General features: G+C 58.1%; 1 protein-coding gene and 1 long non-coding RNA gene across 10 annotated transcripts in view; one reads left to right on the forward strand and one right to left on the reverse strand.

Moving 5' to 3' along the window:
- Window positions 1-1,039: 1,039 nt before the first annotated feature.
- Window positions 1,040-23,002, reverse strand: part of ADCY5 (adenylate cyclase 5) — a 145,743-nt gene continuing 123,780 nt past the window's right edge. Inside the window, exons 12-22 of one of the 9 annotated variants that reach the window (XM_035709873.2) lie at window positions 14,903-15,019; window positions 14,550-14,714; window positions 11,517-11,692; window positions 10,619-10,745; window positions 9,721-9,753; window positions 8,772-8,904; window positions 7,510-7,716; window positions 5,270-5,533; window positions 4,278-4,482; window positions 3,212-3,336; window positions 1,040-1,811 (exon numbers count right to left, since the gene is read on the reverse strand). In XM_035709873.2, coding sequence (XP_035565766.2) covers window positions 1,683-1,811; window positions 3,212-3,336; window positions 4,278-4,482; window positions 5,270-5,533; window positions 7,510-7,716; window positions 8,772-8,904; window positions 9,721-9,753; window positions 10,619-10,745; window positions 11,517-11,692; window positions 14,550-14,714; window positions 14,903-15,019 — 1,681 coding nt within the window. In that variant the 3' untranslated portion in view covers window positions 1,040-1,682. Of the gene's footprint in view, window positions 1,812-3,211; window positions 3,337-4,277; window positions 4,483-5,269; window positions 5,534-6,071; window positions 6,226-7,509; window positions 7,717-8,771; window positions 8,905-9,720; window positions 9,754-10,618; window positions 10,746-11,516; window positions 11,693-14,549; window positions 14,715-14,902; window positions 15,020-23,002 lie in introns of those variants that run through there. The other 8 variants (XM_035709871.2, XM_049105398.1, XM_025475052.3 and 5 more) reach the window with 8 other exon arrangements.
- Window positions 4,472-8,772, forward strand: LOC118353156 (uncharacterized). The gene is made up of 3 exons (XR_004811531.2): window positions 4,472-4,723; window positions 4,954-7,241; window positions 7,399-8,772. It is a non-coding gene; the product is annotated as an uncharacterized LOC118353156 (long non-coding RNA).

The following is a 23,002-nucleotide window of genomic DNA, read 5'->3' on the forward strand; positions in this document are numbered from 1 at the left end:
TCACACTGGGGCGAGAGATGGTGTGTGGAAGGGGCAGGCCGGTGCTCATGTCCTGTGAGGGGTGGTGCGGGCGGGCATCAAGGGAACGTCTCGCAGCTGCCGCCCCACCCCCTTCAAGCTCGGCTGGGAGGTGACATTTCTGCCCTGAGAAGCAACAAAAAGATCTGGGCACAGGACCCAAGGACTTTTGATCTAGATTTTTTTGACTAGATCTCTAGGATAATAGTTCATTCTCCACTTTCATGCCCATTTCCATTTTATACCCTTATAGGGTATAAAAGTGATTTATATATATATATAAATTTAACTGCCCCCTCCCCCAAAAAACAAGAACCAGACAAAACAAAATCTCTGCTAGCTTTGTCTTTTGGACGTTGAAGCTGGGCTCTACCCTTTCCTCTGGTCTGCGGAGGGAGAGCCAGCTGAGAGAGGCAGCAGGCGAGGCTCCCCACTGCCGCTGCCCCAGCTGAGCGCCTGTGGCCATCCTGAGCTCTCAGCTGCCTCTGCAGGCAGCAAGTGGCTGACATCCCAGGGAGAAGAGACCGTGGTCTGCTGCAGGTTGGGGCCGTTTCCCTTAGTTCCAGCCGGGCCGAGAGGGGAACGTACCCATTTGCATTTAACTTTAGGGAAGTGACGTGTTAGGGAGGGAGGTCATGTGTACGTGCATCTTCCCACTTACTCTGAACGCAGGGCACCCCAAACGGACATACGCTCACTGCTCTGGTTGGACCTGGGAAAACCCAAAACTGCCGAATCCGAGGTGAGGGAACGGGCATCCTGCATGTGACCAGTTCCACAGCGTAAACACACACACACACACCAGTACATACGCTGACATACGTACAGTACAAATGCTGTGCACAGCTGTTTTCTAGTATAATTTACAAAATATAGAATTTGGTATATTTGTTAGATCTCCAAGGATTTCAATAATACAAAATAAAAAATACAAAAAGACAAATCGGGGTCCCTGCCCTCCCACCCCAGCGGCATCTTCGTTTGCTTGCGGGTCTCTTACACGCATACAACTAGCATAGTCTAAAGAAGGGCACAGAAAGTTGTTTTATTTAATAAATATTCTTTTTCTCAGAACCACCCCTCCTTGCCTCGAGTCCTCTCGCCTCCCCCTCGCACTTCGTTCCGTTCCCCTCGACGAGGCGTCGTCTACGTGTGCGGGTGCAGGAGGAGGACTGCGAGAAGGCCGCAGCCCCTCCACAGCCAGCACTCCCGCCAGAAGCCCCTCCGTGGGGCAGGGGCCGTGGCCTCTGGCGGAAGCTGAAATGCTCACACAGGAAAGCGGGGCCCTGGGTCCCCCAGGCCGAGGCCTCCCCGTCAGCCCTGTCGCCGCACGCCTGGCTACCACACGCCGCCAGAGCTCCAGCAGCTCCTTTCTACCCGTGCAGTAGCAGCACCCGTTAGAAAACTCGAGACTCAGATCACGCCTGGCGGAGTCTTCCACGGAGGAAACATCTTTGGTCAGCTTGGTGCTCGCAGGACGCTGGCACCCCAGGGCCTGGGGCCTGCCCACAAAGGCAGAAGCTGCTTCTGGAGTCAAAGTGGAAAATCTCACCGGCGCGGCCACACAGGCTAGAGCGCAGGCTTCCACCTGCCCACCGGCACACAAAGAAGCTATTTCCGTTTCTCAGGAGGCCAGGCGGCCTGGCATCACCAGTTGGCAGCTGCTAACTGAGCGGGGGCCCACCGTTGAGGAAGTAGGTCATCATCTCGCCTTTGCCCTTGACCTTGACCACACCCCTGCACTCCAGCTGGTACGTGTTGGCAGCCAACACCTGGTACATGTCCGTGGTGACCTGAGGAGGCAATGGAGAGGTTCAGATCCCTGAACTGCCTGTCGTCGTCCACAATGACAGGTGCACCCTGTAGCAATCTCACGCTGCTGCCATCGATCCTGAGCATGTGACCAGCGTGCTCACCCAAGTCTCACTCCACGGCAGCTAGATTAAATGGGATAAGCAGTGGCCCTCAAACTCAGAGGGAAGTCCTATTATCTCAGGCTCACAAAACCTGAGTCCCTTCCCTAGGGTTTCACAGCTAGCCAATGGCAGAGCCCGCATCCAGGTCTGTGTCCTACTGCCCATCTGCTTCAGCTTTTGGAACAAAGAGGGGGACTGAGCAGTGGCCTCGGTAATCACCGCACTACTGCTGGGTGAAGGAGAAAGCAGCTATACAAGCGCGAATCTCACAAGGGGAGCTCCCTGAGCACATCCCACAGTACCGCTGAGGCTCCTGGCCCTTCCTGGCTGTCAGGCGGGGGGAGAAGGCCCGGGAATCTCTGGGTGGGCTACTGGAAGGTGACCCTGCTGCAGTACCATGCGTATTCCAGGAATGGGAAAGCCCTCTGCAAAGCTGAGGTGGAGGCCACTGTGTGGTTGCACAGAGTCCTTCACTTGGCTGTGGGTGGGGTCAGAAGCTCTGCAAATGCACGTGCCTCTCTCCCCATCTCCCGTCTTGTCCCTTCTCCCCTTGGCACAGGGATGCAGGTGGGAGAAAGCAGTTTGCTCAGGTCACTCCAACAGCACCTACATGCCAGCCAGGCGGGGCTGATCTGGCCAGAGCTATGCTTGGGCCGACTCTTTGTTCATAGGTCCCACGGGAGAGGGAATCTAAGGGACATTTGAGCAGCGTCAGTGTGAGCAAAGAAAGGGGCATGCAAGAGAGCACAGTTCAAAAGTGGGGACACTGAGGCCAGGGAAGCTAAGTGACCTGCCCACAGCCTTGTGGGGCACTGGGGGCTGGAGGGTACAGCAAGGGAGCCCAGTCCAGGGCCTCACTCTTGTCAGACTGGAGCAGAGGGAATCAAGGAAGGCCTGGGACTCAAGTGCCAGCTTGCAAAGGATAGAGAAGAGAAAAGAAATCTCTGGGCCTCTGGCCAGGCCCCTTGGCTGTTGGTGGCACCATCCCAGGGACCAGTGGCCTTGCCTGGTTCCCCTGAAATAGGCCCTGAGTGCCGTGGGCTCCATGTGGCAGGACCTTGCCCCCCCCCCCCCCCCCCATAATCTTTGTGCCCTGCTGCGTTAGCCGGGACCCCTCAATTCCTTCTGCGGCCAGTAGAGGGCTCTGCGCGGGCTGGAGCTCTGTCCAAGGTGCTGAGGGCTGGAAACACACTTGGGGTTCCAGGGACCAGCGGGCGGCCTGCCCCCAAGACCATGCGGCACAGCCTCAGGCCCGCCAGGTGGGCCCCAGCCCTCACCTGGATGCGGTCCGGCACGCCGGTGCTGTCCATGCGGCTGGCCACGTTCACCGTATTGCCCCAGATGTCGTACTGAGGCTTGCGAGCCCCGATCACCCCGGCCACCACGGGGCCGATGTTGAGCCCTGCAGGGGACAGAAGTCGGCACGTTCTCTTCGGGGCTCAGACCAGCGCTCGCCCTCACTCTCATCCCTCCCGCGATGCCCAGCGGGTTCCTCTTGGCCTGAAGACAGCCAGGAGCCTCTAAGGGCCTGACGTCAGGCTTGGCCCCGCAGCTCCCGCCCCGCCAAGCCAGACCACAGAGGCCTGTTCACGCAGCACCGCTCCTGTACGCGTGCCACCCAGGTGGCCGCTGCCAGTCCATCAGCAGGACCACCCTCTTCGAGCACCCGGGGACTTGCCACATCATCCGGTTGCCTTTCCATAATCCTCCTTCTCAGGGGCATTTCAGTTTTCACTGCCAGTTCAGGCTCCGCGTACCAGAGCCCCCCCTTCTCTTCCTCCTCACCTCTGCTGCTGCTTTCAGGGGCACTACCATGGTGGCTCCTCCTAACCCACGGTCTCTTCCGTGTCCAAGCGGGCCTCCCCCGGGCGTCTGAGCTAGGGCGGGCCGGGATGTCGCCAGGGCCCAGCTCCAGAAGCAAGGCTGCTGCCCTCCACGTGGGCTCCCTGTCTCACTCCTGGCAATTTGCTCTAATCTCCCTGACGTCCTCCCAGTCTTACCCACACCAACCCCGATCACCCTGCCACCCAGCATCCACTGTGCTGGTTCCCCCACCTCAAGCGTCCTCCCTCCTCCCCAGGCAAGAACCTTCCCCAGCACACCTGGCTTAGCTGACGTGGTCTAGACAGTTCCTGCCACGTCTCCAAGCCCCTGGGCACTCCTCCCTCGTCGCCCCAGAAACTCTCACCCGGGGCTGCATCAAGCCTCACCGTTGCATGAGAGGGAGGACTACAAACATAGACCCTTCCCTCCACAGCCCTCCTCCTCGGTCCTGCCAGGCCACATGCGGCTTTTTACCCCACCTGCTGACCCCAGGCTGGACTGGCCGGAAGCCAAGCTCACCGATCTTCATCTGGAAGTTGTTGAAGGAGTGCTCATTGATGTACTTCATTTGGTCCATGAGCTTCATGGCAAAGTCAGCCAGGGCTTTGATGTGGGTCTTGCCCACCTTGTCGTATGTAGAGTCATTGAGGCCTGAGGCGGCCATGTAGGTGCTGCCAATGGTCTTGATCTTCTCCAGCTGCCTGAACCGATCCTCGCTGATGATCTGGATGGAAGGAGGCCAAACCTGGGTCACCGCCAAGGCTGGGGCACTGAGGTCTGCAGGGAAGGGCAGCAGCATGGCCCCTCATACCCCCTCGGTTCACACAGGGGGCCCGTCTCCATGCCAACGTGTGAGCCTGACAAAGCAGACCTCCCAGGGACACGCCCTCATCTTTGTCCAGAGAGACACCCTTCTTCTACCTCCAGGCCCAGCCAGAAGCCTGCCCAGACCCACTTCAGCCAAGGTGAGTTACCTGCTGCCCCAGGAGCCGCAGGGGCTGTTTCCACACAGCCTGGCCCCAGCCCCATCCTCCTCCCCAGGACCTACAATCCCTCTGGGGTTGATCCCCTCATGCTCATCACTCGGTGAGCTCCCAGGGTCAAAATGCCCTCCTGGGCACAGCAGACCCGGTGCCGGGCACACACCAGGTACTTGCTGAGGGTGCTTGTTTGTGTTTCTGCCCTTGCTGTCAAGGACTTTGCATCATTGTCCTTCTTCCTCCCTTGGCCTTGGAGGTCCTCCTTCCTTGGACTCTTTCGAAAGCCAGGCCCCGACCCAGCGCATGCCCAGCCCCAGGTGGCAAGAGAGAAACAGCAGCGAATGGGGAGGACTGGCGGGATAGCCGGCCAGGGTCTCAGAAGCCCCCTCTGTCACCTACCGGCCGCGACCTTGGCCGAGCCACGTCTGTGGACCTGTTTCGTCCTTTGTAGGAGGCCAGGGGCCTGTCCTCGGGTGCCCTGGCGTCCCTCCTGCTCCAGGGACCCACGCGCCCCCCACTCCCCAGCCGCACCTCATCAAAGTCAGCGATGATCTCATTGAGCAGCCGCAGGCACTCGACACCCTCATTGTTGGCCTCAAGCTCCACGTAGAACTCGGAGAAGTTGGCGATGGAGGCGAACATGACAGCCACGCACTCGCACGACTGGTAGTAGAGCTCGTCGTTGCGTCGCTCGCGGGCCAGGAAGTGGGCAGCCACGTCCTTGGGCAGGATGTTGTGCAGCAGCCGCCGGTTGTAGGCCTGCAGCTCCTCCATCTCCTCCTTCTCCTCCGTGGCCTAGGACACGGCACCGGTCGGAGGGAGGGGTGTACAGGCCGCCGCCCCGGGCCCCCCCACTCCTCCCCACCTCCCACTCTCTGCGAGGAGCAGTGACAGCAGGAAAGCGACAGGCGTGTTCGCACCCACTGGGCCTGGCCGCCCCTCAGAACACGACACGCGGGAGGGTGCTGGACTCAGGGCCTGGAGGAGAGGCCGAGCGCAGCCTGTCTGCGCAGAGCTAGGCCGACACGGCGGCTCCGGGGCTGGTCCCAGACCGCACCGCCAGTGGCCCTCCGGCGACCAAGCGCTCCCCCGCTGTCCCTTTCCCTCTTCCTATCAGGGAGCGCCGTTTGAGGAGGGTCCCTCCTGCAGACTGACCCAAAGCCCTGCCGCTCCCCCTGGTTCCCCCAAGGGCGGGCATGCCCCAGGGCCAGGAGGTGCAGATGCCCCAAAGGGCCACCTGGGGCGGGATGGGGACGTCACCACTGATTTTTGTTCTCCCCCACTTTCTTGGGTCTGGGAAATCAGGGTTTGTGGTCACTCACCCTCCAGGTTAAAGGGACAGTGCAGAGCTCTGGAATCAAGTGGCCAAGAGTGGCTCAGGCTGAAGCGCGGAGGTGCAGGAGCCACCTGACCAGAGTTCATGGGACACAGGAGGTACAGAGGGCAGTCTGCTGGCTTCCTCCCCCTGAGGGCAAGCCAAGTGGCCCCTTTAACGGAGAGTGACCATGTTGGCAAACAGGCGGGTAAGGACCACTGCGGGGCCGCTGCAAAGGTCTCGCCAGCCCTCTGGGACCCGCCCTAACTCAACGTGGAGGCCTGTCTGTCCGGCTGCAACAGGACCTCCACCAGGGCCGGGGCTACTTCCCGGCTCTCCCGGTGGGTGGCAGCTGCTTTAGGGAAACTGCCAGTACCCCCGCCCGAGGCCACGGGACCTGGGTCTAGCAGGAACAAAAGTCAGGGACCCCAAGGCTCAGAGGCCCAGCCTAGCCTTGCACCCGAGCTGACGGCACCACAGTCCATCGCTCCTACGGTCACTGGAAACATGGCTTCGAGAATGGGGGTCGCGCCTACGGAAGTTCCTGGGCCCTGGGACGCCAGGTGGGCCCAGCAGGCATGTGCTATCTTCCAACCCACATGACCTCTGCTTCCGGGAGGCTCCCTCGGGCCACCCCCTCTTCATCACCTGGGGCCACCGCCCCGAGCTCTGAGATGGGTGTGCCGGAGGGAACGGGCTGAGTGGGAATCCCCCACTGGAGGGCTACTCCCTGGACGAGCCCCGGCTGGTCCATCTGCCCCTGGAGATGCACGGGCTGCCCACGGTCCTGCTGCCTGCTGAGACCACAGCCCGGGACCCAGGAGCCCGCCAGCTCCTCTGATCAGCCCAGCAGGTGGCCGTGGAGGCTGGGGTTGGACAGTGGGAGCAGGGCTACTGCTGGGAACACAGGCGAAGACCTGCCCAGAACTCTGAGCACGCTGCCCTGAGACATGATGCTGGGCCGCTCCCCACGCAGCCAGCTGCTTCTAGGACTGGGCTCAGGCCGGGCAGGAGGGCCCAGGGGTCCAAAGCCCCCTGCTGATCCTAATGAGGTCACTGCCCTGGGGGACGGACAAGAGTCGGCTCTCGCGACAGCGGAGACCCAGCGGTCTGGCCAGGAGCAGGCCCGATCCTTCATGCAGGTGCTTCAGGGAAGCTAAGGACCTCAGGCCCCCCGCCTCCCTGTCGGTAAGTCACGCACCCACTACGACCAGCGACCCACACTGGCTGCTGGGTTGACTGGGGTGGGGTGGGGGGCAGCGGATTATCACTCACCCATCCCAAGGGCCTGTGTTCAGGTTTTTGCTTACTGATACATATTTGATGTTGTTCCCCCTCCCAAAAGCCCTGGAGGACGGGACAGGGAGGGACAGGTAAGCATCACAAGCCCGCGGCTGGGGCTCAGGGGAGAGAGACCGACGCACCTGGCAGGTAGGGATGTGCTCACCCTTCCTACCTGTGTGCAGGGGCCTCTGTTGCCTGGGCACCGGGTGGGGGTGGTGAGGGAGCCCCCGGCTGTTCTGCTCAGCCCCGGCCGGCAGCCTCTCACTGACCCTGTGCATTCAGGGGCTGGACAGAGACCTGGCGTGGGGGGGACAGGTCCCCAAGACAGGCTGAGTGGCAGCCTCAGCCTTCCCTTGCTTCTGCCCGTTTCTCGAGGTCTCTGCAACACAACTTAGTTGCCCATCAGCAACCGTCTTGGGGGCCGGGGACTCCCTGGGGCTTCCGTGGGAGGTGGGGGGGTGTGCGGGGGGTATGCACATGCGCATGGAGAAGTGGGGGGATGTCAGCCCCGGGTCCCGCGGAGCCTGGTCAGCCCTTAGGAGAGAGCTGGAGCCGCGGGGGAGCCTCCCCAAAGGAGAGGGCGTGAGAGAGCCAAGAGGAGGCAGGGAGGCAGCAATGGGAGCTCAGGAGGTGGGCCTCTCGCACGCCGCCCCCCCCCCCCCCCCCCCCCGGCATTCCGGCGCACAGAGCTTCGTCGAGCCCCCGTGGGGGACCGCAGTGGGCAGCGGGGCTGCTGGATGCCCCCACCCGTAACCAAACTTGGGGCCTCCCGCGCCAGCCTGAAGACTTAATAATCTCAGCGTTAACAGGCAGCTGAGGATGGAGGCGGCCCGCGTGGGTTGCGGGTGAGCTGGAGGCCGAGGCTGCCCCCGGGGAGACGGCCTGCTCGCCATGCGTGCCCTCGGGCACCCTCTGGACCTTCTGAGCCCCCGGTAGGTAACAAGCACCCCACTGCCCCTGCCCCGGCCACCTCTCCCCAGGGCCGGGCGAGCCACCGTCTGGGTTTCCATCCTCCCCTGGAAGATTCACGCCGAGTTGTGGCCCCATAAGCCCCGCTCCGAGGCCTGCTGGGCCAGCTCCTGCACTGCAGCCTCGTGACACGGTGACACGGGCAGTGCGCACCCCGCCCTCCTCCCCTCCTGCCCCCCGCCCCGGCTCTGGATGTGCCCACTAGCGCCTGGCCAGTGTCTGTGACTTCACAGCGGGTCCCTGGGGCCCATCAAAGTCCCAGCACTGTCAGGGGGGGTTGGACTGGAATAAGCTCTGGGGTTTTGCCTCTTGGCTCCAGGGAGCAGGGAGCGGACCTGCTGGGACACGGGGCGCCGGCTGGTGGGGATGAGGCCTGAGCGGGACACCCCAGCAGTGCCCAGCCCGCCCAGGGGGTGAACGTGCTCACGTGCTCACGCCTCCCCAGCCCCGCCCCGGGCCGCCCACCTGCAGTTTCCAGAGGAAGTCCAGGCGGGCGGTGGACTCCACTTGCTGGGCATGCAGGTACAGGGCCAGCACGAAGACGGAGATGATGATGGGCGTCACCACCTTCAGCGCCACCTTGGTCGCGTGCTCAGGGCTGCAGGGGGCGGCAGATGCCCTGGTACTGCAGGCAGGTCCCAGCGCCCTGGGCCTTTCTCTTCCTCCCGCTACGCCCCCTCTCCTCAGCCTCCTGCTCATTCTGCCCGAGGCAGTGCCTCTCCCGTCGCAGCGCCCGCTCGCACCCGGTGCCCTCCTCTCCCCGTGTCACTGGGAACCTTCCCTCTGGTCTCATAGGGGGATCGGTGAGGCCCTTGTAAAAGGCTGTGTCCATCCCAGGTCTCTCCCAGTAGACATGACGGGGGCCCTGCGCCCAGCAGGGAGCTTACTCCAGGTGCTCTCTCCCCCTCCCTCTGCTCCTCCCCTCACCCCCCTACCAGTTCTCTCTAAGCAGCAATAAAAGGTCGCTGTCCCAAACCCTGCTCCCAGTCCCCAGGAAAGAGCCTGGACCTTGAGGGCTGCACAGCCTCGCTGCCCGGCAGCAGCCCAGCGCCGAGCTTACCCTGCGAAGCCCCCAGGCCTCGCCCGGCTCCTTCTCCCAGAGGGAGGGCGGCTGGGTGAGGGGGTCCCCGCCTCCCCTTCTCCTGTGCCCCAGCGCCCACCTGCTCCCGGGGAGAGCCTGAGGCCAGACGCTTTCAGATGACGCCCGTACAACGGCCCGCGGGCCCTGCAGGCCCAGCTGCTGAGCCTGCAGGGCATTGTGCAGCAGTGGGGACCACCCAGGGGGAGAAGGGCCTCCACCAGTTAGACCCCTTGGGACCCTTGGGGTGTTTTGCCCCCTGCCCCCCCGCCCCCCAGGCTGCTGGCCGCCAAGGCCCAGAGTGCTGATTCGGACAACTCGGGGGCACGCACTCACCACTGCGAGGTCCCGTTGTTGTTGTTGAAGTCTCTGTGGACAGGAACGGGGAGGGCTGTTTGGGGCTGCCCTCTGCATGCGCCCCCACCCGCCCAGCTCTGCTGCCCCCACTCCTGGACCCCTGCAGCACCCCCAGCACCCCTTGGGATCCACCAATACCTTCAGGATGGGAGGCTTGCAGAAAGACCAGCCCCCCCCCCGGCCACCAAGACTGCAAATCAGGGCAAGGGGGTCCCCCTTCCCTGAGACCGGGGGGCCCCCCAGCACCCCTGCCCCGGGGCAGAAGCCAGCCCGCCTCCTGCCCTAGCACCGTGCTGCCTCCGGAGGCAGCGAGACACGACCCCCGTGCTGCCCAGTGCGGTGGCCGCAGCCACGTGTGGCTCCTGAGCCTTCGCACGTGACTGGTGCAAGTTAAAACGTCCCGTGGTGTCTAACAGATACCAGGTTTTGAAGTAATCAGTGTGGGGGAAAAATGTAATGTGTTTCATTAATGATTTTATATTGACTGCAAATTAATATTATGAATGTGTTGGTTAAACAAAAATATTAAAAATGCATGTTTTGCCTTTCTAATATAGCCACTAGAAAATTTTTGAATTACACGCGTGCCTCGCATTATGTATCTCCTGAGCAGCGCCCCAGAGCCAGCCAGGGCCTCCCAAATGAGAAATGACCTGGGGGGGGGTGGATAGGCTGGCAGTGGGGGGAAGGAGCCCCTCCCAGTCCTCCCTGTCCTCCCAGCACAGCAGCCTGCACAGCCCCTGGGGCCACGGCCTCCCCGCTGTCTGCCCACAGCCCCCCTGGGCCACCAGGAAGGGCGCCCTTGAATCCTAGATCCTTCCCTACGCCCTCCTTTGCTCAGGTGACACCCTCTTCACCAGAAAGTGGCGTTTCTGACCCTGGAGTGATCGCCTGTCTCATCCATGACTGTACCGTGCTCTCTGGCTCGGCGCTTGGAACACGCAGGCCCTCAGTGAATGCTTTTGGATGAATGGATACAAGGATGAATGGATCTCTTCCTATAACTTGGAGAAAGCACAGTTTGCTGCATTTTTCTCAAAGGACACAGACCTGTCACTCGCATTTTTTGCACTTCCTGATGTGTGTGTGTGTGTGTGTGTGCGCACGCGCGTAGCGGGGTGACGGGAAGAGAAGGGTACTGACACTCGGCTACCTTACAGACAGTTTTACTACTATGGACATTATTCCTGTTTTACTGGGAGTTAGATAGCCTGGGGTACAGCCCCAAGCCTGCTGCCTGGAAGTGGGACCCAGTGGCTCACCCTCATAACCAGGAACCTCTGAGCAGTGCACAGACTACCCAACCGTCCGTGGCAGCCCTGCCTACTTTGCTGGGCTGCTAAGAGGATGAAAAGGGACAATGTATGTCCCAGAAACCACAAAGGTTTTTTTTCCTACTCCACAGACCTTGCTATCCAGCTCTGTTGAATCTTGACTCCTCTCTGGGCCTAAGGTGCCACAGACAGATGGAGCTAAATGAAAACAGCTCATCAGAGGCTGCCCTGAACAAATGAGGAACAATTCACTGAGGCCTGAGGGCAGGAAGGACAGCAGGACCGAGTCACCCTGAGGCCAGCCCCCCGGCCCCGTACTGGAGAAGGGACGGCGGAGAAGGCCACACTGCAGTGCTTTGCCAGGGCGGTCAGCTGGGGAGCCACAGAGCAGCCCCCTCGCAAGCCCCCTGCGGCCCACGCTCCCAGCCACCCACTGCCCTGGCCTCCCTGCAGGGCTCCACACCCGGTGGGGGAACCGAGGCGGGGGGGGGGGGCACCTACATGGCGTTGGCGGTGACCAGCAGGTCAGCGTTGTCAAACAGTGTGACCCGGGGCACCTCGACGACGAGCACGTATATGAGCTCAATGGCCAGCATGAGCACCAGCTTCCCGATGCAGCTGATCTGCAGGAACACGGAGCAGGCCAGCAGGCTGAGCAGCACGCTGTAGGTGAAGTACTGCGGACAGAGGGCAGCGGCCTTCAGCGCCCCGGCCTGGCCTCCCCAAACCCTGGCCTCCCCGAGCCCCAGCCTCCCCGAGCCCTAGCCCTGGCCCCGGCCTCAGCCCCAGCCTCCCCCGGCCCTGGCCTCCCCCAGCCCCAGCTCCAGCCTCCCTGGCCTCCCTGAGCCCCAGTCTCCCCGAGTCCCGGCCTCCCTCAGCCCCAACCTCAGCCTCCCCCAGCCTCCTCTAGCTCCAGCCTCCTGAGCCCCAGCTCCAGCCTCAGCCTCCCCAAGCCCCAGCCCCAGCCTCCCCCAGCCCCAGCCTCCCCCAGCCCCAGCCTCAGCCTCCCCAGCCTCCCCCAGCTCCAGCCTCAGCCTCCCCAGCTCCAGCTCCAGCCTCCCCCAGCTCTAGCCTCCCCCAGCCCCAACCTCAGCCTCCCCGAGCCCTAGCTCCAGCCTCCCCCAGCTCCAGCCTCCCCAAATCCTGGCATCCCCCAGCTCTAGCCTCCCCCAGCTCCAGCCTCCCCGAGCCCCAGCCGAGCCGCAGGTGAGGCCTGGTCTGAGGATACTCCTGCTCACGCAGACTTGGGATGTGACGTGAAGATGCCTGGGCAGCTACGGGGGAGGGGGATGCGGCTCTGGGCCGGAGCTCGCGGGCGCGGGCAGGAGAGCCCGATGGTTAGAGCAGGGCTCCAGGCCAGGAAGGCTTGAGGTTCACCCTGATTTATTACGGACCGTCTGTGCGACTTGGGCCGTTGGGCCAACCTAAGCCTCCGCGTCCCCATCCGCAGAACCCCCGGGCCCCGGGCTCTGCTACGGTGGGGTGCAGCCACGGCACGGCTGGCGCCACAAGAGCTCTGGGGACAGAGGCGCCCCAGCCCCTGACCTGCAACCTTAAATCCAAAGCTCTGAAACCTGACGGTGTTTCACGGCTGCTGCGGTGGCAAGGCCTCAACTGCCCTTATTCGGTGGCAAACCTGCCCCAGCTGCCATCCTGCCGCTTATCGTCTTTAACCTGCCTCTTGAGACTCCGCGTGCACTTTGCTGCCCGAACGTTACCAGGTGCAGCCCGGACTAGGCCGTGGGTGTGAAACACCCTCTGAACGCTGAGAAACTCGGCAGTTCACAATGTACCCGACCTGGAAGGCTCGGACGGGGGATTGGGGCCCTACACGACTTGCCCGGGGAAGTCCCTGCTGGTCGCCAAGCCTCAATCTCAGCCTCAGACAACAGGGGGGCCTTTCGGCTCCGCCCGACGCCAAGCCCGGGCGTGTCAGCAGCAGTTTGGCTCCTCCTTTCACATCTAGCAGCCTCACTCCGGAGTCGGCACCGGGCCTCCCCGTTGGCTTCCTCTGCCTCGGGCTGGAGGCCAAACGGCGCCGGAGGATGCTCCCAGGTTGGACCCTCGGGCGCCCTAGACATGCAGGAGCCCAGCGAGGGACCGCACAGGGGCCCCAGGAATGGGGGCAGCCTCCCGCCGCCCGGCGGACAGGGGCAGAGGACGTGGGCAGCGCCACGCAGCTCCTGCAGCCCCAGGGTCCCAGCCCGCCCAGGGGCTCAGCCACACGGGGGCGGCCCAGGCTTACAGCTGCTGTCCCCAAGGGCCCTGGCATCTGGGCGCTCCCAGGGCTCCGCAGCGGCACCCAAGCCGGTGGGACCGCGACGGGGAGATGCCCCTCCCAAGCCAGACCCAGCAGCCACTGCCAGCGCCCCCCATCCCCCTGCTTCTTCCTGAAGCCGCCCCCATCCCCCTGCTTCTTCCTGAAGCCGCCCCCAAGGGGCGAGTCCGGGAGCAAACAGCAAACCGGCTCCTGCAGCCTCCGGCTCTGCGCGAGGGACAGGCACGAGCGGCCGGGAAGGCTCATCCCCGACGTGGGCAGAGGCCCCCAAGACACTTCTCCCTTGCCCCTCCTACGGGGCCAAGGATCGGGCTCCCTCCCGGGGGTTCGGGGAGCCAGGCCAGCACCATGACGCCCCGGGGGCCTCACTGTGGTTCTGGACCTTTCCGAGAGTCCTGGGAGCTGGGTGAAGGTTGGGGCCACCTCCCCGGGAAAGAGCAACAGCAGCCATCATCTCGCAGGTTCTGTGTGAGCCCCACGGGCAGCTGGGTGGGGGGGCATACAGGGCATGGGGGTGTGGGGGGCAGCTGGGACATGGGGGGTAGGGGGCAGCTGGAGCGGGGGGTTGGGGGCCAGCTGGGGGTGGGGGGCAGATGGGGTGGGGGTTTGGGGGGCAGCTGGGGCGTGGGGGCTGGGGGGCAGCTGGGGCATGGGGGTGGGAGACAGCTGAGGGGTGGGGGGCAGCTGGGGCATGGGGGGCAGCCGCACACGGAGCGGACACCTAGACTGGAGGCCCGGCCCGTGCTCTGATCACTGGAAAAGCGCTCCCCGAGGAGGAGGTGGATGAAGCACCCCACAAACCATAGGCACTCAATGCATGCCGCTCCCTGAGGGTTCTCGGCCCCAGTTTTTAACCCCAATAACCCATGGGTCCGACGAAAACATTCCAGCCAACGATGAGGGTGACGGCAGGCCTGGCCCCCATCCCCCCGGCCCACCTCTGCCTCGGAGGCAGACCTGTGCCCTCTTTAAGACCAGATCCCGGCCCCAGACGGCCCAGGGGAAAGCCCTGGTGTGTGCCTCTTACTCACTGCAGGACCTTGGGGGGCTCCCCACCCCGTGCCTCACTTTCCCCATATGGAAAGGCCTCCACCCGCCGGCGCTGCAGGGCCGCTGTGCCATTGGGCGCCGGCACCCGGCCTGGGGACCGTCCACGCGGCCGGCAGGGTGGCTCCTCCGTGGAGAAGGCGCCCGGCCCGCGGAGCGATAGTCCGGGGGCGGGTGGGGGGTCCCCGCGTGCCCCCCGCGCCCAGTACCTCGGGGAAGTTGCAGCTGGGCCAGGGGCTGCCGCAGAAGCCCTGCTCGTCGCCCAGGCTGAGGTTGGCCGCCGACGCCGCCACGTGGCACGCGTTGACCCGGCTGGTGCTGATGTTGTGCTCGTCCGCCAGGCAGCCCAACAGGTCCTCGGAGTTACACATGAACTGGGGGCGGGAGGGGGGCTCAGCGTGGGGCCCGGCCCGGGGGGGGTGCAGCCTGACACTGCGGGGGCGCCCAGCGGCTGGCCCTGCCCTGGGGGCTTCTCGAGTGTTCCGGGGCCCCCCAGCCCTGGGAGCCAGGAACTAGAACCTGCGTGAGGGGCCTCAGCAGCCCGGTGCGGCCGCAGACCTACCATGTTGACGAAAGCCGACAGGAACACCAGGGTGATGGTGAACACCCCGACCAGGGTGCTGTTGGTCTTGGAGCGCACGATCTTCCTCGAGAGGCTCTGGAGCGGGGCCGGGAAGAGCTGCCCCAGGGCAACAGGGAGGGAGGGAGACAACAGAAGGCGGTGGCGCCTCTGCAAACTGCCCCGGAGGAGCGGCCGGCAGCTGCCCTCCCCTCCTCCTCGGTCCCTGGGCCGCAACCCCCTGAGCGCCCTGAACACCCCCACCCGGTGTGCCGCGCACCTGCCCCCAGGACGACGGCCGGGAATGGGCCTGCTGCGGAGCTCACGGCTGGGAGAGGCAGGAGGGGAGCAGAGATGCTCTCTTGACCCCCCCCAGAGCAGAGGGGAAAGCTGGGGGACGCGCCACCTGACTGCTGAGCCGGTCGGGACTACGGTCTGGGTTGGGGGGACAGTAGGCGGCGGCTGGGGAGGCCTGCAGGGCCCCGAACTCGCCCAGGGAGGCTCAGAAGGCTTCTGCGCGGGAGAGAGCTGGGAGTCTGGGGACTGGGAGGACCTGGGGCCTGGAGGGAGGGGACGGGCTCAAGAGAAGGGGGCAGAGGAGCTGTGAGCAGCAGGGTGGGGCCCTGCACACACGAGCTCAGTGACCCTTTCTTCAGGACTCTCGTGGATCCGTTCCTCACCTACGCCTTCCTACACTTGCTTCCACTAGACAAACTGCACGTCCACTCAAAGACCCACTGCAGTCCTAGCAATGAAACGACCCCGTCACCACAGCTGCCACAGTTGGCTTTGTCCACCATGTCCTCCGCACCTCCAAAGCAGCCTAGATTTAAAACGATGTTGGCAGACACAGAGAAACTAAGGGGTGCATTTGGGCTTCCTCTGCCCTCAATGCCTCCCGGTGAAGCTGGTCGGCTGCCAAAATGCCAGGTGTTGGATGGAAACCCTTAAGGGCAAAGGATGGTGGTAGAAAAAGCACTGGGTCGGGAGCCTGGAAGGATCTAGACAGGGCTTTTCCTGCACGACCCTCAGCAAGTCACATTCCTTCTCTGAAGGCTTCCCATCTGTAGGCCTCTCAGGGCCCTGAGCATCTGTGTACATTTTGGCCGAGTATGTCAGACTACAAGGCTTTTCCATCCTCCCGTGCTGACAGGATGGTCACACAAACAAAACAGGCAAGAGGACACAGTGTGACCGCTATGAGACTGCTCATTCCCACTGCAGGAGGCTTGTGTGCTCCAGGGTTTCCTGCTAGCAAGTACCGGGACCTTGGTCTACTGTTCCCCTGCTGTGACCCACACTCACTCTGTGCAGAGCATCCACGTGGGCCTGTCACATCTGCCCCATGGGCTCTGTGAAGCCGACACTTACATGTTAATGTCACTGCTGCTTGCTGTGCTAGGAGTAATAGAATCCTTTGTCTCTGACCCAGAGTCTCATGTCTCCTGCTGGCATCCATGACAGAGTAAGGCTCGCCTACCAGCTTGCAGGTAGGGTGAAACCAAATCTCAGACCCTTTATAGTTCTTGCCACCAAGGAAGTGCCCTGCTGACCCCTCGGTGCTGGCTTTGAGCTGGGTGGGCCTGTTGGGAAGCAGTATATTTTTTCTACCCAAATCCCCTTCCGCCCTTCCAACAAGGCCACCTCCTATTCAGCAGAGGAAAGAGGGGACCATAGGAAAGGACAAACTACAGTTGATAGAGGCCTGACAGCCTTCACGCCATATGCTGGCCAGTGAAGACCTCAGATTCCAGTGGGGTGCCCCCCAGCACGGGTATGTTCGTGTATCATCAAGTCTGTGGCATTATTCCAGAAAAACGCTTCCTTTTAGAGTCACAAAGAAGACAATCTGATTAAACCACTTACATAGTAGAAGGAAACCTATGTGCGATTTGGAGAGCACAAGCTTCAATGAAAATCCTGCTTAGTAGACATGGAAAATAGAATATTCCACTCAATGGAACAGAGTGAGAGTCTAGAATTAATCCCTTACATTTATGATCAATTGATTTTGACAAAGTTGCCAAGGTAATTCAATGGGGGAAAGAACAGTCTTTCAACAAATGTTGCTGAGGCACCTGGATATTCACACGCAAAAGAATGATACGGGGCCTCCACTTCACACCACACACAAAAATTAACTTGAAATGGATCAGAGACATAAATGTAAGAGCTGAAACTATAAAACTTGTAGAAGAAAATATGGAAGCCAATCTTTGTGACTTTGGGTTGAGCAATAGTTTTTTAGATATAACGCCAAAAGCACAAGCAAAAAAAAAAAAAAATTAGTTGGAGGTCATAAAAATCAAAAAAATTTTGTGTTTCAAATAACACCATCAAGAAAGTAAAAAAAGGTGAGGATATAGAAAAATTGGGACCTCTATGCATTGCCGGTGGGCACGAAAAATGATGCAGCTGATCTGGAAAACAATGTGACAGTTGCTCAAAAAAATAAACATTGAATTACCATATGATCCAGCAATTCCCCCTTTGGATATACACCCAAAAGAATAGAAAGCAGAGGCTTGTACAGATATTACAGGCTCATGTCCATAGTAGTAGTATTCACAACAGTCAAAAGGTGGGAGACCCAAATGTCTATCTACGGATAAACGAGGTGGGGCATAGCCATCCAGTGGAGTTCAGCCTCAAGGAATGAAATTCTGACCCGAATCTACAACACGGATGACACCTTAAAGGCAGTGTGCTGAGCGAAAGACAGTCACAAAGGGATAAGGGCCATAGGATTCCACTTTTTTTTTTATTTTTATTTTTTTATTTTATTTTTTTGATTCCACTTTTTAAAAAAAGATTTATTTATTTATTTGAGAGTGCAAGTGAGCAAGCACGAGTGGGAGGGGCGGAGGGAGAGGGAGAGAGAATCTCAAGCCGACTCTGCACTGAGCACAGAGCCCCACGGACCCCTAAGATCACGACTTGAGTGGAAACCAAGACTCGGGTGCTCAAGCGACTGTGCTGTGCGGACACACTCCGATATAGGATTCCACTTTTACAAGATACCTCGCATAGCCGGACTCAGAGAGATGGAAAAGGCAACGGTGGTCGCCAGGGGTGAGGACAGAATGGGAAGTTACTGTTTAATGGGTATAAAGTTTCTGTTTGGAACAGTGAAATTCTGGAGATGGATGGTGGTGACGGCCGCACAACGGTGTGAATGCATTTAATGCTGCTGAACTGTACGTTTAAAAAAGGTTACAATGGAAAATTTTGTATTATGTACATTTAAAAAAAGATAGTGAAGCCCAGAGAATGGGAGAAGATTGTTGCAAACCGTATATCTAATATGGGTTTTGTAACCAGAATGCAGTAATCTCGTCTTATCCATCTTACTTCAAGGCGCCACCGCCCACTCCCGCTCCAAGTGGATGCCGGAAATTGCAGGCAGTCCTGAAATGTGTGTGTGTGTATATATATATGCACACACTATGCTTTTTCCTATACATACACACTTATGATGAAGTTGAATTTATAAATTAGGCACAGTAAGAGATTAATAGCAATAATAATAAAATTGGGCAATTATAGTGTGATAAAAGTTACGTGAATGTGGTTTCGCTCTCAAAATATCTTATTGGATTCACCTTTCTGCTGGTGATGCGAGATGATAAAATGCCTACGTGATGGGGCAAGGTGACGGGATGACGTTGGCACTGTGACACAGGGTGAGGCTACCACTGACCTTCTGACAGCCCATCAGAAGGAGGACCATCTGCTTCCAGGCCAGAGCTGACCACAGGCACGAAACCACAGAAAGTGGAACTACAGATAAGGTTTTACCTTACACGAAGAGCTCTCACAACTCAACAATAAGACAAATAACCCAATCTAAAGATGGGACAATGAGGGCGGCCCAGATGGCTCAGCGGATTAGCGCCGCCTGCAGCCCAGGGTGTGATCCTGGAGACCCGGGATCGAGTCCCACGTCGGGCTTCCCACAGGGAGCCTGCTTCTCCCTCTGCCTGTGTCTCTGCCTCTCTCTGCCTCTCTCTCTCTCTCAATGTGTCTCATGAAGAAATAAATAATATCTTTATTTAAAAAAAAAGATGGGACAATGATTTGAATAGACATTTCTCCAAAGAATCCATAGAAATGGCCAATAAGCCCATGGAAAGATGTTTGTCATTAGTCATCAGGGAAATGCAATTCCAAAACATGAGATACCACTTCACACTCACTAGGATGGCTGTAATCAAGGAGTCAGATAATAACGAGTGCGGGTGAGGATGGAGAGAAATCAGAACCCTCGTAACACTGCTGGTGGGAATGCAAAATAGCGCAGCTGCTTTGGAAAACAGGTTGGCAGTTCCTTAAAACGGTACACACAGTTATCATCTGACCCAAGACTGTACTCACAGGTATTTACCCAAGAGAACTGAAAACGTAAGTGCATGTAACAGCTTGTTACAAACGATCCCAGCAGCACTATTCCTAATAGCCTGAAAGTGGAAACTTCCTCTGATGACTGGATAAACAAAATGGGATGCATCCACACGATGGAACATGTGGCCAAAAAAAAAGGAATGAAATGTTGTCACTCGGTACCACGTGGACGAACCCTGAGGGTATGATGCTAAGTGACAGAAACCAGTCTCAAAAGGCCATGTATTGTGGGATTTCAGGCAAATTCAGGCAGACAGGAAGGAGAGTTTGAGGCTGCCAGGGGCTGTGGGGAGCAGGGAAGTTACGGTGACAGCTAAGAGGTCAGCAGGTCCTCGGGATGACGACAGCGTGCGGGAATTAGTGGTAATGGTTACATAACTTCATGAAGGTACTAAAAACCCTTACAATTTCGTCCACCTTTACAAAGGTGAATGTTCTATACGTGAATTGCATCTCAATAAAGCACGTATCAAAAAACCCTGCTCAAGCTCTTACTCGCTGTCTGACCCTGGGGAAGGCATCCAGGGCTCCGATACCTTGGGAGATACCAAGGTGGCTATGAAGACTCGATGAAGGGAAGCATTTTAAAGTGCTTTGTAAGCTGTGAAATTCAACAGAAATTTTAGTTAATATTTGCATTTTTAAAGAGCTACGTTGCCAACAGGAATGAAAATCCTTACTTCCTACAAAAGGCATCTATTTGCTTCACAGCTGGGGAAAGTGTTCTGGCTCTGGCCCGAGGAGCTTCGTCTGAAAAGGTACAGCAGATGGTTCCTAATTTTTGCTTGAAATTTTTCCATTCCATCCTATCTCCCTGACCCATGCTACTCAGATCGTTTCGATCCTGATCACCCTGTCCATCAACTGAAGGGTTTATCATTTTGCACCCACCAGTAAAATTTAGGCAAAGATTAGTAAATGCTAATAGAAGGTGGCTGGGGACCAGGATACACGCGTGGGCCTCCCGGTGACATGAGACCTGGAGCCCCACAGGGGCCGCCTAAAGTTCAGGAGAACAACTGCAGGCTATTTTTAAAATTCAATCCAGGGGCGCCTGAGTGAGTGGCTCAGTTGGTTAACAGTCTGCCTTCAGCTCAGGTCATGATTCCAGGGTCTTGGGATGAAGCCCCACATCTGGCTCCCTGCTCAGAGGAGCCTGCTTCTCCCTCTCCCTGTTCTGCTCCTCCTGCCTGTGCTCTCTCTCTCACTCACTCTCTCAAATAAATAAATAAATCTTAAAAATAAAATACAATTCAATCCAGAATGTAGTTTTAACATCTAATGGATGACTGACTCTTTTTTTTCGGGGGGGGGGAGTGTTTATATATGTATATATTTTTTAAATTTATTCTTTATTAGTTTCAGAGGTAAAATTTAGTGATTCATCAGTTGCATATAACATCCAGTGTCATTCCATCAAGTGCCCTCCTTACTGCCCATCAACCAGTTACGCCATCCACCCACACCCTTCCCCTCCAGCAACCCTCAGTTTGTTTCCTACAGTTGCACGTCTCTTATGTTATGCCTCCCTCTCAATTTTCATTTTATTTTTCCTTCCCTTCCCCTATATTCATCTGTTTTGTTTCTTAAATTCCACACATGAATGAAATCATATGGTATTTGTCTTTTCTCTGACTTGTTTCGCTTAGCATAATACCCTCTAGCTCTATCCACATCATTGCAAATGGCGAGATTTCATTCTTTCTGATGGCTGAGTAATATCCCCATATATATATATATATATATATATATATATATATATATATAAAATATATAAACCACATCTTCTTCATCCATTCATCAGTCGATGGACATCTGAGCTCTTTCCATATCTTGGCTATTGTGGACATTGCTGCTATAAACATTGGGGTGCATGTGCCCTTCTGAATCCCTGTACTTGTAGCCTTTGGATAAACACCTAGCAGTGCAATTGCTGGGCCGTAGGGTAGCTCTATTTTTAACCTAATGCACTAGCTTGCCACGAGACGATTTCTCTTGTCATCCTTTAAAAAGACCTGCTCTTGACTTTAAAACCTCAGGCAGGAACCCAGGAATTGCTGTTTTGAAATCTCCAGAAGCTCTGACATCCTGCTCTGGAATCAGTTTATAGGGTATCTCATCTCCTTAATCAAAAAGTTCATCTGCATGTTTTCCCTAAATCCCGTCTTTACCAATCCCAGCGTGGATGGTAAAACCCTTCACCTGGGATGGATCTTCTCACAGGGACGCTCCACAGCTACAAACAGATCCTGGAGACCATTTTTTTACAGCAGGATAATTGTGCCCGTGCAAACCAATTATTCCAGGGCTGCTCACTCACAATTACAGCTCAGAAAAAGAATTGATTTTTAAAAAATAAATTCCAAACCAGTGCATTCCCAGTCTCATTAATTCAAATCAATGCAACATGAAAAACAGGAGTGGGGACATAATTAATAAATCACGACTGAGGTGAAGGACAGTTCTGATCCTGGCCTCTCTGAGAGCCTCCAGGCAAATCAATGATCAGCCTGGGGCCCTGGTTCCCTGTCTGTGATGTGGGGTCAGGGTGTTGCTGAGATGAAAAAAAAAAAAGCGTTGAAATCTGATGAGAGAGGGATCGCCGGAGTGGCTCAGTCGGTTAAGTGTCTGCCTTCGGCTCAGGTCATTACCCCGGGGTCCTGGGATCAAGCCCTGCATCGGGCTCCCCGCTCAACGGGGAGTCTGCTTCTCCCGCTCCCTGTGTCTCCTGCCCCGCTTGTGCCCTCTCTCTCTCTCATGCTCTTTCTCTATAATAAGTAAAATCTTAAAAAAAAAAAAAAATCTGATGAGAAAAAAATCTAAAGAAAAGAGTCTTTTTGACAAGAAACTAATTTTAAAAGGCTACTGCTTTTCAAAAATTTTTTAAAGATAGGAAAACCTGAGAGGCCAACCAAGGCAGGCAGAACTGACCAAGCTCCACACCACTGCCCTCCCTGGGGTCAAATGGACATATTAACAAAGGCAGTGTCTTTGAGAAGGAGGATCATGGGCTCTGGAGTCAAGAACCACTGGGGTCTTTTTTTTTTTTTTTTTTTAAAGATTCTATTTATTTATCCATGAGAGACCGAGAGAGAGAGGCAGAGACACAGGCAGAGGGAGAAGCAGGCTCCCTGCAGGGAGTCCGACGCGGGACTCGATCCTGGGTCTCCAGGATCAGGCCCCGGGCCAAAGGCAGGTGCCAAACCCCTGAGCCACTCACTGGGGTTTCAGCCCCAACTATAGCACTTCCCAGCTCCGAGGCTTCGGGAAAGCTGCCTAACCTCCCCTGCAAGACGGATGGGATAACCTGTAATAACCTCACCTTAGAGGCGGAGGAAGCACAGCTCAATGGCACAGCCGGGGCCCGACCCTCGACTGCCGGACTCGAGACCCCGCAGGGACCTGAGCTGTGCCCCCCGGAACGGAGAGTCGTCTGTCCCCAAAGGAACACGAGTCGGGCCCCAACACACCGTCTCCCTGACAGCGTGAACCCCACATGCAGGCGGAAGGTGAGTGTGGGGGCTCTGGGCTCATCACAGGAGAGAAGACACCGACGGCGGACTGCTGTGTAGTAAGACCCCGCTTCCGAACCTGGGGAGCAGTGAGGCCGGGGCGGTGGAAAGGAGAGTCGGCAAAGTGGGGGGGCTTGGCGAAGCCGTGGAGGCTGCAGGGAGGGACAGGAGGCTTCTGGGGACGTCTCGG

This window comes from Canis lupus, chromosome 33 (assembly GCF_003254725.2).
Source record: "Canis lupus dingo isolate Sandy chromosome 33, ASM325472v2, whole genome shotgun sequence".
In the NCBI taxonomy this organism is placed as follows: Eukaryota; Metazoa; Chordata; class Mammalia; order Carnivora; family Canidae; genus Canis; species Canis lupus.